Genomic DNA, 13,772 nt, shown 5'->3' with positions numbered 1-13,772 from the left:
GTTGCCCCCCCCCCCCCCCCTGTGGGCGGCCCGGCCTATAACCATTAGGGGTTGATTGTCTAACAGTGAAAAAATCAAGCACATAGCTAGCTACTGAGTAAGTCATTCAATCAACCAGTAGAAAATTTCTTTAAAATCTAGCAACCAATTGGCTGAGGCATTTTGGCCCTTTTGAACTTGATAACAAATACTGCATTTATTGTGAGGCTAGTTCCTAGTCAGAATTTTTTTTGTAGGAACTTGAAGTATAATGCAAACATCCAAGCCAAATCAATGGACCAGACTTAAGGTGGGGGGCCAAAGCCCCCATCCCCTTTCAAAAATTTTCATATTGTATAGTTTAATGTACTTAACCAGGCACTAGAGACATAGTGCAATGTGATCATAATTGTTAGTGTCTTATCTGCCAATAATATGAGAGAGATAACCATCATTAACAATTGTGATGAAAAGATGTACAACAAAACAAATAGGCATGTGAAACCTCGGACAGCATGCGAACACAAAAAATAGAGGACTACACTGTGGGCATGGCAAGGCAAAAACAACAACAACAAAAAAGACTAATTACTGTAATTACAAAAATAAAACTGTCTAATTTGTGCACCACTCTGTACAGTTTCGTGCTAGAAAAATTCTCTGAGAGGCAGAGATACTGGCAGAGGCAGCAGCATCTAACCATTCCTTAATAATGTGCTTCGAAATCCTTATATCAGCTTGAACAAAGTTTAACAAACTAGATAAATTCTTGATGGAAGACACTTGAAAATGACCAAGTACCGTGATTTCAATGGTGTCATAATAGTTAGCAATATTTAGGCGATCAAATTCAGCCAACAGCTGCAGATACTCAGTTTTGCTCTGCTTCCTATTGCGAGCAGACTGGATGTGATGGATGGAGTCCAGAGGGCATGTTAGTTCCAACAGAGTGATGGAAGAACTCTGGGAATTATATATTACAATGTCTGGACGGTAGGATGTAATAAGGAGACTCATCGGAATTGTAGACTGTGGAGAATTATCAGCATGGAAATTAGGTATATCAGCAAACACTTTAACAAATGGGATGTCAGCAAATGCTTCAGAAAGTTTAGTGGCCAAAACACGAAGAACCTGATCATGACGGTAGGTATACCGCTGTTGATTTAATGCTGCAGGGCAGCTACTTAAAACATGAGCAGTTGTTGGGCGCCGTGAATCGCAAAGCAAACACTTCGCTTCACATAGGATGGACCATCTCTGTAAATTCACAGCGGTGGGTAGAGTGTCAGATGCTGCACAAAGGAGGAATGACAATTGACCGGGGTGGAATCCCTTCAGTAGCCTGTTCCAAGTTTTACAGGAGCTCTCTAGTTCAGCGGAATCCTCAAACTTTGACTGAACAGTTAGTGACTGTAAATGATCTTTGCATTGAGCTTTGATGGAATCTGACAACTGGTGCTTAGCCTTAATATATAACGACCAATTATACTCAGAACAACGTTGAAACCAGGTCACTACACTGTTAAAAATAAAGAGCAACCACCACTCTGAAGAGTTCCCAGTGTAGGGAGGATTTAATACCCCATGGAGAGTAACCAACACTCTGAAGAGAATAGCCATTACTCTGAAGAGTAAGTGACATCACCTTCATAGCATGTGTTACTCCCCAGTTACTCCTTTAGAGTAATGGTTACTCTCCAGGGGTGTTAAATCCTCCCTACATGGGAACTCCTTGAGAGTTGTGGTTACTCTTCATTTTAACAGTGTACTGCTGACCCGGATGACCCACTGACCCTGATATGACCCGGATTAATTAAAGCCGAGGCGTGCGATAAGAGCTATGTTTCGGCTAGTCTCGAGCGAGCGAGCGAGCGAGACTACGTTTTGAGCATTCAATTCGTGTTGAGTAAATATTGCAACTTCAGCCTAGCTGTAGGTTGAAGACCAAAAACAAAAAAAAAGAAAAAAAAAAAAAGAAAGAAAAAAAAAGAAAAAAAAGGTCATCACCTACTGACAATAGCTACCCCTCACCATAGATACCCTCAGTTTCGTGCTACATACTGCACTTACTAATAAATGGGCGTAGCTGAGCGTATGTTGGTAACGCGATAAGTGGACGTGGCTCACGAAAGAGCTACGCGATAGCGTTTACCACCCCTAGCACTAGATGTTGAAGTGCTAGACAAAAAATTGGACTGAGATTAAAGGGAGCAATTTAAATAATTAGGGGGAAGGCACCCGACCCTCTGATAGTACAAGGTCAAGTGCCCTATGGCTGATGGGACAACCACTGTGGGAGCGCGCCCCCCTAAGGCACGCAATCGCTGAGCGGAGCAACGAGAAGCTGATGCGACAACGTAGCCAAGACATCACGCTGCTGTAGGGAACTTCTCTCTTCAGGGACAGTAAGTAGGCTAGACGTTTGTAAAAGATGCTGGTACATCCACTGATTCCACCAAACGTTGAAAAGACTAATGGGGCAAATGAACCCATCTCAACCTCCCTAATCCTCTGCTCATATTTCCTACGTTTCTCCTTTTCAAATCTCCGATACAATGAAGCCACTGGTGTAGCACGGAGCAGTTGGATTAAACATAGCGTTTATAAGTTTCCACGTCGTAAAACGAGCAATTTCGTTTCTCACGTGATCCATCCCGGGGTCAGACCCGGATAATCATTTTGTAATAATAATATAATAATATAGATTTAATGTACATACCTCCATAAGTGGAGTATAATCGTACATGTAAACCGGGTCGGACCAGGAGAAAATGTAACCCGGTTGACCCGGATAACCCGATCCGGTTTCAACGCTGACTCAGAATAGCAGTGCAGGAAGGCAGATTTTTTACTGGATAACTGACCAGGGGCGGATCTAGGATTTATAAAAGGGGGGGCTAACTCAAGGTACTAATCTCTTGGGTATAGGTGTGCCTTGCATGCTGGGGAGTGTGCATGCTGGAACTAGGGGGGTCTTGGGGCATGTTCCCCAGGAAATTTTGAAAAATAGATTCTAAAATACTGCAATTTGGAGACATTCCCACATAAAATTCATAATATTTTCTGCCTGTAGATTATATATACTGCCTTTAGATTATAGGTAGCTATGGCTCTCTGAAGCATTTTGCTAATGGAAAAGTTTGGGTAGGTACAGACAACCAAGTACATGATGCACCCCTCTCACAATTGCACAACACTGAATAGGTGCATGTTAGAATAATAATGTTGAAAGTGGAAAATTTTGAAATTTGAACAATACAAGATTGAATCTGAGAGCATTTTCAATGGAAATTGTGTACCTGAATTAAGTATTGCCATACATATTAACTATACAAGTGGATGAATGAAGCCCTTTAAACAGACCAAAGCACTTCATTGTATGTATAGGTGCAGGCAGATTTGGAAAAATTTCATAACAGAACAAACTACATGTTTCCAGTGATTGTTCTATTAGTGTAGTTAGCTGACTGCTCTATTAGAGTATCTCGATCTTGTACACCTCCAATGCTGATCCAGGTCCTTGTTGCATAAACTTTAGCATAAATCCACTGATAATACCTTGGAAAGATGTTTATAAGGTGGTTTTATGAGTATTTGTATTATTAGTGATCATATAATTATGCTAAGACAAAATTTCATTATAATTCTCAGCATATTGATCAAGTAAAGCCTAAATATGAAGGGGTGAGCTTCAGCCCCCAAAGCCCCCCCCCCCCCCTGGATCCGCCACTGCTGACTTAGAATGAAATTTTCTTAGACTGCTCTATATATAGCTAGCTAGCTACCAACTTTAAAAGATGCTGGATAGCTGCACTCACACTGTGAAAAAAGAGGGATATAAGATGGTATTTCCAGTGGCTTATTGAATACAAAAAAGCTTGATATAACCTGTATTATACTAACAATCTCACATAAGGCTTTAGTTAATGTGTTAAACATACTGAAACCATATATGTGATGGTATAGTGTGGGCATTCTATTAGATATAAGCTATTTGAGGTAATGTGGTAAATAAACTGAAACTATATATGCAATAGTATAGTATGGATTATACTAAAGTATAAGATGAGTATAATGCAGGATATATATTAAGGCTTATTTGTATTCAATAAGCCACTGGAAATACCATCTTATACCCCACCTTTTTCACAGTGTCAGCCACCAGTGGTACAAAAAATCCTTGATGTGGTTTTGGAAAACAGCAATCCGGTTGGGGGTGAGATAAGTTCATGTGGCCTAGCTAGTTCTAGCATTTTTGGTGCAGTTTGTGTCTGCAGGGGCGTAAGAAGCATGGGTACCATGGGTGCTTGGGCACCCATAAATATTTCCAGTGGTGTAACTAACGGGTGTCAGCACACTGTACTAAATATTACTGAAAATATCGAGATACCCTAATAGAGCAGTCAATGACTCTAATAAAGCAGTCACACTCGCGACTTTTTTGGTCTTCAGCTTTAACACTGGGCACCCATAGGTTAAATATCTTCTTACATCCCTGGTCTGTGCATCATATAGCTAACATGGCCGAGGAAAATTACCACCGAATACAAAAGGTGTAATTTGGTAAAATTCTGCTCACTTGAAAAATAAGAAATTCAGTCTGCCAGCAGAAAAAAATTGGTACTGCATGTATGATCATATATGGACTGGAACTTATTTTGATCACTATCTTAATACCTTTATGATGAAAGCCCAAAATTTCCGTCTATTGTAGGCATATGCTTGTATGTTACAAATTAAAGTTAGAAACTGACACGGATGAAATTGTGATTTACCCAATGAAAAATTTCTTGCATATCTACAAATAAATTGTGATTGGATGTGCAAAAAGAGGGCATGCGAGCACAAAATATACCTACTTTCATGACTCATAACTTTTTATAGTATCATGCTATGGCTATGCAATTTTCAGCCCCTTTTCAACATTTATTTGACTATATATAGGATACAACTTGCAAAAATGCAAATATTCTTTTTCAGTCAATAGGGTAAATGGAAACCGGAAATGGAAAGTGGAAATGGTCAAATTGTCTCATAAATGTACCCTTGAGTAAAACCCTGGTTTAGTGACCACCTCTTAAAGACCACCTTCTTACAAAGACCATGTTGTAATTAGATCTTAGAGATACTTAATGATCTTATAAATAAATCCACTTCGTAGTCAGCTTTTATAAAGACCACCTCTTCGCATTGTAATAATAGCCAAGTTCCAAATATCAATTTCATGACTTTATCAAAGCTAGGTCAGCAAAAAAGGCTAGGCTCTTAAGGTCACCATCTCTTTGTGAGACCTATAGCTTAGATGCAGTAGATTAATAATCACTGTTGCTATAATTATGACACATTCTGGTACAAACTAAGTGATAATGATACAGATAGCCAGATGACTTGAATGAAGTGCAGACCAAAATATGGGAGATGACATTGACCCCTATGAGTCATGAAACATATGCTTGTAGTTTATCAAATATTACAGGGGTCTCGGTAAAGAGGTGATCTCTATAAAAGGTGACCATGAAGTGGTCTAATCAATTAGATCATTAAGTGTGCCTTGGCTATAATTCAGAGCCCAATTACAATGTAGTCTTTCTTCAGAGGTGGTCTTTGTAAAAAGGTGGTTTTTCAGAGGTGACCACTAATTGAGGTTTTAACTCTATACACCGATCTGCTTTCACTTCCAGTTTCCAATTGCCCTTTGAATGTGCGGGAATCTCGTTATGTGCAGACTTCAACATGAGGAGTGTGCAAACTCGCGTGCACATTCAGCCTGTTAATGCAACTCGACGACTGACTCGAAGCAGGTGCCTTGTACACTGTAAGCAAGTATTTACTGATCTAATTAGATGTACTTTCTACATTGGACTACACCAGAGGACTGCCGCTTCTCTTGACTAGCTATCATCAGTGAGTTGAAAGCATGAACTCATTTCTTACTCGATTTGGGTGTTGCATTAGCCATGAGTGACTCCCTGTAGAGGGTTTCCTATAATCAAGAGTTCATGAACTCTTGCTATCTGCATATAAAACATTATATGAATGTTTAATAAATTTGGATCTGTCACAGTACACTTATGTTTTGCATTAATCACAGATGACAGATCAACAAACATTTTGTTTTATTCCATTGGCACTCCATTTAGCATGATGATGTGATGTATGTCATTTTGTATATACATAGACTTAGCAGATTGTGATATACAGTAGTAATTAGTCTAAGGTTACAAAGTCAACGTTGGTGCTGAGAGGCGGCCTAGCCAGCATATTGACTCCTCCACTCCTTCACAATATGCAGTCGTAGTGACAGCCATGTCTTTAAAAAGTTCAATATGGTCCATGTGTTGTAAATGCACTGGAGGAGGCTCCTTGGTAGGGTAGATAAGGGAATCACTCTTCAGGGGCTGATAGCATAGCCAATGATAACTATGTCCAAGTAAACACAGGAATGTCAAAAAGTGATGCAGCTGCTGTGAGTTCTACTGCAGTTCCCCATACTCTTGCATGCCTTACTCTTGCAATGTACTCCACTATATGTCCATCAATATATGGGTACGGTTCTCTGATATGAAGTCAGCCAGCAACTCTCAGATCTTTACATGTAGCATTTCATCTCCATAGACTATCAGAGCCAGTGAACGATACATACAATTCCATCGCCAATTATGGTTTCAACCCGGCGGTTCATCATATTCAGTATTGTAATTGCACCACTAAAAGAATCGTATGAACACTTGTAAATGTATATTAATGTGTTTAAAATATTGGTTGACTGCACCTGTTGCTTTTCTCTGCTGTTGTTTAACTTGCACTGCTTAGGCATAGATTCCACAGCAACTGTTGATAGCAACATATAAGTTGTATAGCTATTTACTGTACCTGAAAGTTCTGTAGTAGTGGCATCCGCAGGTGGAACCTAATTGGATACACGCATGCATATAATGTGTCCAGATTTTGTAAAACAACATGGGCATATTTTCTGCATTAGATTTGAAATGTTGTAGAAAGTGCCATTATCAGTAAGTGACATATGAAAGAGTCTGGTCAGATATTTTACCACAGGTGTTTTTCTTCGTTTTACTCCAACAATTGCTGTTTGTTTTTTAGTACAGGGTACTTCATGTTTAGATGTGGTGCCTACAGGTATATAACACAAATTAAAGCTTGCACTAATATTTTTAAATTGCCATACCGCTGTTTTGTAGATGTATGCATCTCCTATAGATACACGCCTGTTTTTTTCTTTCCTAAACCACCAAACCTTTTCTTGTCTAAACAGTTACCACATTTCTCGCAATCTGGCTTCAAACAGCCTTCACAGGTTTTGCACCTTACTGACTTTTTTTGTGTAACTGCCACTACAGTTAATGTCTTAAATTATGTAATGAACCCCATCTATACACATACCTGATGTTTGTTGAGCATGATCATTGTGTTTCTCAGCCTTGGGTTGAGGACAAGAATCTGATTGGAGTTGCTATAGTAGTTAAATTGTCAATTTAAGTAGTACTGTGCTAAATAGTGTGACTTACTGTGTTTGGATCGTTTAACTTCTTTGCTAGATTTATCTGTTCTTGGTAGTCTGGCTTTCTGTGTATAAATACACATACATACCTAAAATATTATCATGTACTCCAGTCACATGCACTGATACCAGAGGAGGACAAGTTCTGTTCAAAATCTCACATGAACCTCAATAGTCACAATACAAAACTTGTCCAGCAAATGGTGCATAGGGGTCACTAGTTTTTTTAGTGTGTGAGGATTAAGGTAATGTAATTAGTTTTGTAAAAAAGTACTTGATTTTCTAGTCAAATAGATGAAACACTAGTTTGCATGTAGAGATTTTGGCACTAGCCAGGTATAATTAAACAAATCAGTGATGCTATGCAGGCTTTGTTACATCGTCCACACATTTGAAAAACAAGGGTTTAAACACCCTCCTCTGCATTGATACCTATTCATATGAATTCTTTTGTTTAATTATCAATAAACTCCCTTTTTTGCAAATCTGGACACATTTAATCCATGAATGTTTTGCCAACCCATTAAAGAAAGGAAGGCTCTGATAGCACTCACATGCACCATAAATACATACATGTATAAATGAAATGATAAAGTGATTAAGATACTTCTAGGCTGCCAATAACTACCTATATTAGACTGTGTGTATACATAGGTGGTAGAAGCATTGTTTGAGAGATAAACAAAGTATGCAGCAGAAGTGTCACATTATATAGTTATACAATGGCCATGAGTGCTCTGCCTGATATAAACGCACGAGCCTAAGAGCCGTCAGGCCCGAAGGCAAGTGTATTTATACAGGCAGAGCACGAGTGCACGTTGCATAACTGTTATGTACCACTCACCTAATAGGTGGGGAGAGTCTCACAAGACAGCTGTAACACTTATAAAGGCCATGTTTCTAACATCGATTGTGGGTAACCAAGCCAAGTGTTGCGATGACATTCCTTCTACAGCCACCTGAGATATTGAAAGCTAGTACGCTATGGGTTATATCACTAACCTGTATTCGCTGTACGACTCTCATCATGTAGTGCTCAGCATGCCAGCGTGATCACTCAATCACCATATAGACTAAGCACCAGACTAATCGCCATAGTGATTCTCTCAAGCAAAAAAAAAGTAGCTAAATAGATGGTTTAAGTAAATAAAAGTGGTATATATTGTTATAACATCAAAACGCACCTATGTCAATGCAACAAGGTTTAATACAACAACCAATGCAAAGTGTATTTATGTTCTTAGGTTGTATGAACGAGAATTTTTAATACTTATGAAAATATTATGAATTTTTGACACAGTTCTGAACACGTACTTCAATACAAATTGAGATTTTTTCCTTCCTGGAGTCTTAAGCTTGGTAAATTTCAACTTCTTTTCATTCTACTGGGCAGGAGCAAACTTATTTGTCACTGTAAAACTACTAGTAGAAAGCTCCAAGTCTGATGGGTTGCTGTTTGTATGTGACCTCAAGGAAGTAACAATTGGAATGACATTAACCAGTGCATGATCCAATGCACCACGATCCTCAGTAGACTGCACTAAGTTGGTAACTTCCTTCAGGTATGACACAATTGTCTCCCTCTTTCCTTTTAACCTTATAAAGCAACTCATTTTTGCATGACAATATTAGCGGTTCGTTGAACCTTACTACTACTGCTATACTGCTACCGCTATAACATCAATACATTAGACATTCATTATTGTAGCACTTGTTTTGATCCCTATGTACTACAATAAAAGATTAGGTTGTTTAAAAATGTCAGAGTACATTATTGCTCTATTAGGGTAGAAAGGTGCAAGCCCTGTGAAGCAAGTGTTCCAACCCCTTAGAAACCATTCTGCTTTGTTTATGTAAGAGGTTACTTAATGCACTTGGTCATTGTGTGTTTCCATCTATTGTGTTTACAGTGTACACAATCTACCATACAATTACATTTTGTTGAGGTAAAGGCAGTGGAAACAAGCTTAGTTATGTACTTGTGATGAGTTGCTTGTCCTGTGTAATCACTCATGTAAATTAGGGATACCTACTGTGTACCTTAATATAAGAATGAAGGAGTGTATATGTGCATGAGCCAGTCATGTTAGACAAAATTCTGAAACATTACATACATGAATTGTACCGTAGCAAAACTGTTTAATGAAGACAAGCCATTGCAATTTGATCTTGGTAAAGGAGTGATCTTATTAATGAGGTCATTAATTAGCTCTTTGGGTCTGGTCTTTGTAAAGAGGTGGTTTTAGTGACAAGGTGGTCTTTCAATGGTGACTACTAGGTGAGGTTATATATAAACATTTGACCATTTCAATTTTGGCATTTCTGCCATTTTCACTGTTCTCAATTACCCTCTATACAATGCTTTGTATGTTACCTGCTTGATCCTGTGTTGACTTTGATGGTCTGATACCAGTAAACTTGTTACCTTGCGACTTAGCTTCCTCCTCTTCACCATTGTAAACAACATCATCACTGCTATTGTAACCATCAACTTGTTCGCTACTAGAAGTACTACTGCCTTCCTTTGGTATATCTGTTTGCTGGTTACTTTGATGTATGCTATACACCCTATGTGTATGCTTGCAGAGGTGGCCATGTTGATAGTCATAGCAAGCGCAAGTAACCATATGGCAACAAAGATATTGGCAAGGGCTTTCCTTGCAGTGGGGTACACAGTTTGGTTCCAGCTGACACGTTTCTGCCTTAAAAGTTACCTCATACTTTGATTTCCCATCACTGGAAGTCACTTCATAACTGCCTCCTTCACTCTGCAGTGGTTAAAACATTTTAAAGTGACAACAGGATATAGAACTACTTATACCTTAGCACTGATCCTTGTATCATTAATATTCTGCGCATTGCTATGCCGGTCTCCCTCCCACTTCCTTGATGCTTCAGTTGTTGTTGTAAGAAGCTCTTTCCTTTTCCTTTCATAAAACATGTCTATTTCCACAGATAGAAGGAATCCAATCAAATCATCAGATCGTCGATTCACATTGTGATTAAAGTAGTGTGGATTAGTTTTTAATTTGTTGTGAAAGCTATAATGAAAAGCAGTAGCATTTAATACACTGTATGTTATCATTCTGTTATACCTTTCTACAAACACGTTTGTGTCAGTATCTTTGTGGTCATAGTGCCTGAAAGCCAAAGCCCACTTCTCCGTAAATATTGATTAAATATAACACTAATACAGACCATCATGTAGCTAACCAACACGCTTTGCATAATTCTCCTGAAAATATGCAGTAAACTGTAGCTCAGATTTTTGCCAAACTTAAAAAAATACCTCCAGCATTGTTTGAAATATATCCTGGTCTGGTTCCATCGCGAGAAGCCACAAGCACTTGTATATCTCTGCTTTATGATGGGGTCATGCACCAATGCCTTGAGCTTCTTCTGCCATGCCCTTTAATTTAACAAGTACACATTACATTTGATTTAGTTGCATCCTATAGTGCATGTGGTATATACATGTCTACAAATATACTGTATATATATGTGCACACCTGTCTTATGTGTCATCTGCAAAGGATATGAACTGTGTTTGGGTACACATCCTGAAATGCAGCGATGATAGATGAATCTAAATAAGTTATGTATTTACAATTGATGCACGTGTGTTACAGTGGTACCTCACCATCATCAGTCATAATCACATTTATCACAGCTTGAGGAACTCTAGCTTGAATGGCCTTGAAAAATTCCTTATATGTTGCTACTTCTTCTGTGTCCATTATAGCCCAAGCAACTGGTTGACCTGTTAAAAACACAGCATAAGTTCTTGTGAAAAGTTCACGAGTACTCAAAGTTCACTATCATTTCTACTTTACATATTACAATGCCTTCATATGGGAGCCTAACCATTTTTATATTCATTGATAACTAAAAATGTAGCCAGTTTATAGCCATATTGGTTAGTTTTGTGTGTGGAATCAACACAAACTACATCCAAAAACTTCTTGAATAACATAGCCTGAAATTCAGTCATCACAACCAGCATAAAGTTGTTTTCCGTAGATATTCTTCTTTAACCCCTATTGCTTTGTAGGCAATAACAGGGTTTGGATCTTCAAGAAGTAATTCTGTTATGATTCTATCCACTGAGATGGCATCATTTTCATACCGTTGGTTTTTAGAACATTTCACTTTCCTGCATATATCATGGCATTAAAAAATGCTTTCTTGTTGCTTCTTTGTCAAATGTTTCTCGACGTTGTCAGTTTCCAAGCTCTTCTCGGATGTCTACAATTAATGCAGATAACATAGTGTTATCATATACACATAGTCAGTGGTAATATAATATGCTGTATAGAATGAGTGGAATTTAAAATAATACCAGTACAAATCTTCAATAATTCTTTAATATTTAAAAATGTCCATCACAGCTGGATATACAGTATGTTCAATTCTCTATCGTGGTAGAATTTAATGAACTTGAATTTAACAAAAATACTGGGAGGATATTATAATATAGAGCACTATAGTACTTTGATGCTACATCCATGTTGTCAGCCAATAAATTATACACAGTATACAGACAAACACACAATGATCTTTAATGGCAAACCATATACAAGGGAGAAAATTTGTACACAATATACTGCATGCAGTTTAGCTGGTTATCATCCATTATTCGTTCCAATGTTATTCCTTGTGAAAACTTCTCCTCGATTTGTTTTCACTGACTGCGACACAGGAATGTGCTTGCACTCTTCTAATCCAAGGGGGTGGTTGGTATGGGTACAGTTGTATAGTACTTCAACATTACCACTAGGCTGCAATACTTTCACACACATTCTAGCTAAACAAGATGATGGCAATTTCTTAGATCCTTTAGACTTCCTAGTTTTGTCCATTTTCCTTGGAGCTTGATTATGTCTACTTACTCCATCCCGGCAACATGAATACAAAATGTTCCGATGTTCTGTAGTAACACAAATTAATAATAATTATTATACACAAATTAATAATAATTATTATACACGAATGACAACTACTCTCAAGAATGTGTAAAGACTCTGAAATCATTATTGGTTTTTATTCTATATAAAGCCAATGCCCTGTTGGGCACACTACTAAAATAAGTCAGACAACATATAATTACTATAATAGTAACTGTACCATTGTTCTGATACAGTAGAACCTGTTAATCAGGACACTTGAAAATGAGGACACTGTGTAATCTGGACATCTGATAGTTGGTCCCAATTAAGTATATAGCATGTACAATGGATCTGGAAATTCAAGACACCTTGATGATCTGGACACTTCCATTAGTCCAAAGGTGTCCATGTCACTGCATTGACTAAAGCATGCATATACATGCATGCAGTAGACCTTAATAGTAAACACCTGTATAAATAGGTTACCTGACAACTTTAACCCTGCAAATGAAAGAAAAACTCTCCTTATTAATGCAGCACAGAGCCACTTGCATACAAACATTGAGACAGTCATGATCAACTTAGACTAACGGGTTCCACTGTTCCACCAAAGTAACCTAACCTTTTCCTGGCCTAGCAAATCTTCAAACACAGTCTCCCTTAGGCTTTACATAACATGCATGTGTAGCTTCCTCTTCTGCCTCTTTCCATTTTATAAATTAATCCCAAGACTTGAACTCCTTAAGTTCCATTTCTGGGTTTATAAAAGTACCATAAATTTCTATGGCTGCTATGATAAGCCATATTTACCAATCTTTGCTCCATGTTCCTCATAGTGCTTCATCAGAGATTTAGCATGAACAAAGGCCATACTGCAAATTTTACAAATACATCTTCCGTTGCCTTGAAACTCCTTTCCGTGGTCACTCTCCAGGTGTCTCTTCAGACTACACTTGGCAGTGTAAGTACGATGACAGCCATCTTCTGTGTAGCTAAATTTCTGCACTGGCACACCACTATGTAGATGATTAAATATAATATAATAGGGTACAGCTGCTATGTTGTTATTATACATTTGGTTTATCAGATGAAATAATGGTTAAATCTTTTATAATGGGGAAATATGTGCGGCAGTAATAATACATGCAGGCATTGATGAAAAACAGGATATTAAATAGCGGTCTTATAACAGTGAAATAGATGCAATAGCTATAGTAGGTGAAAACTTCTATTTTTACAGAGAATAAATATTAGTTCACTGCATGATAGCATCATGGAATCAGTTACAGTAGATAGGGAAGAAATTTAGAATTTACTGATAAATTTCAAACAAATCACAAGTTCTAAGGTAGGGTCCACAACGCGAAAAATCGATATCCTCCAAT

At 38.0% G+C, this 13,772-nt stretch overlaps 1 protein-coding gene across 1 annotated transcript; it reads right to left on the bottom strand.

Annotated features, from left to right (window-relative positions):
* Positions 1-594: 594 nt before the first annotated feature.
* LOC136258394 (uncharacterized) lies at positions 595-1,602 on the bottom strand. The gene has a single exon (XM_066051701.1). The coding sequence runs from the start codon at positions 1,600-1,602 to the stop codon at positions 595-597; it is 1,008 nt and encodes a 335-aa protein (XP_065907773.1).
* Between the last annotated feature and the right edge of the window lie 12,170 nt (positions 1,603-13,772).

This window comes from Dysidea avara, chromosome 6 (genome assembly GCF_963678975.1).
Source record: "Dysidea avara chromosome 6, odDysAvar1.4, whole genome shotgun sequence".
Taxonomy (NCBI): Eukaryota; Metazoa; Porifera; class Demospongiae; order Dictyoceratida; family Dysideidae; genus Dysidea; species Dysidea avara.
Note: the sequence above shows the minus strand (reverse complement) of the source record. Positions and strands in the feature narration are given on the sequence as shown.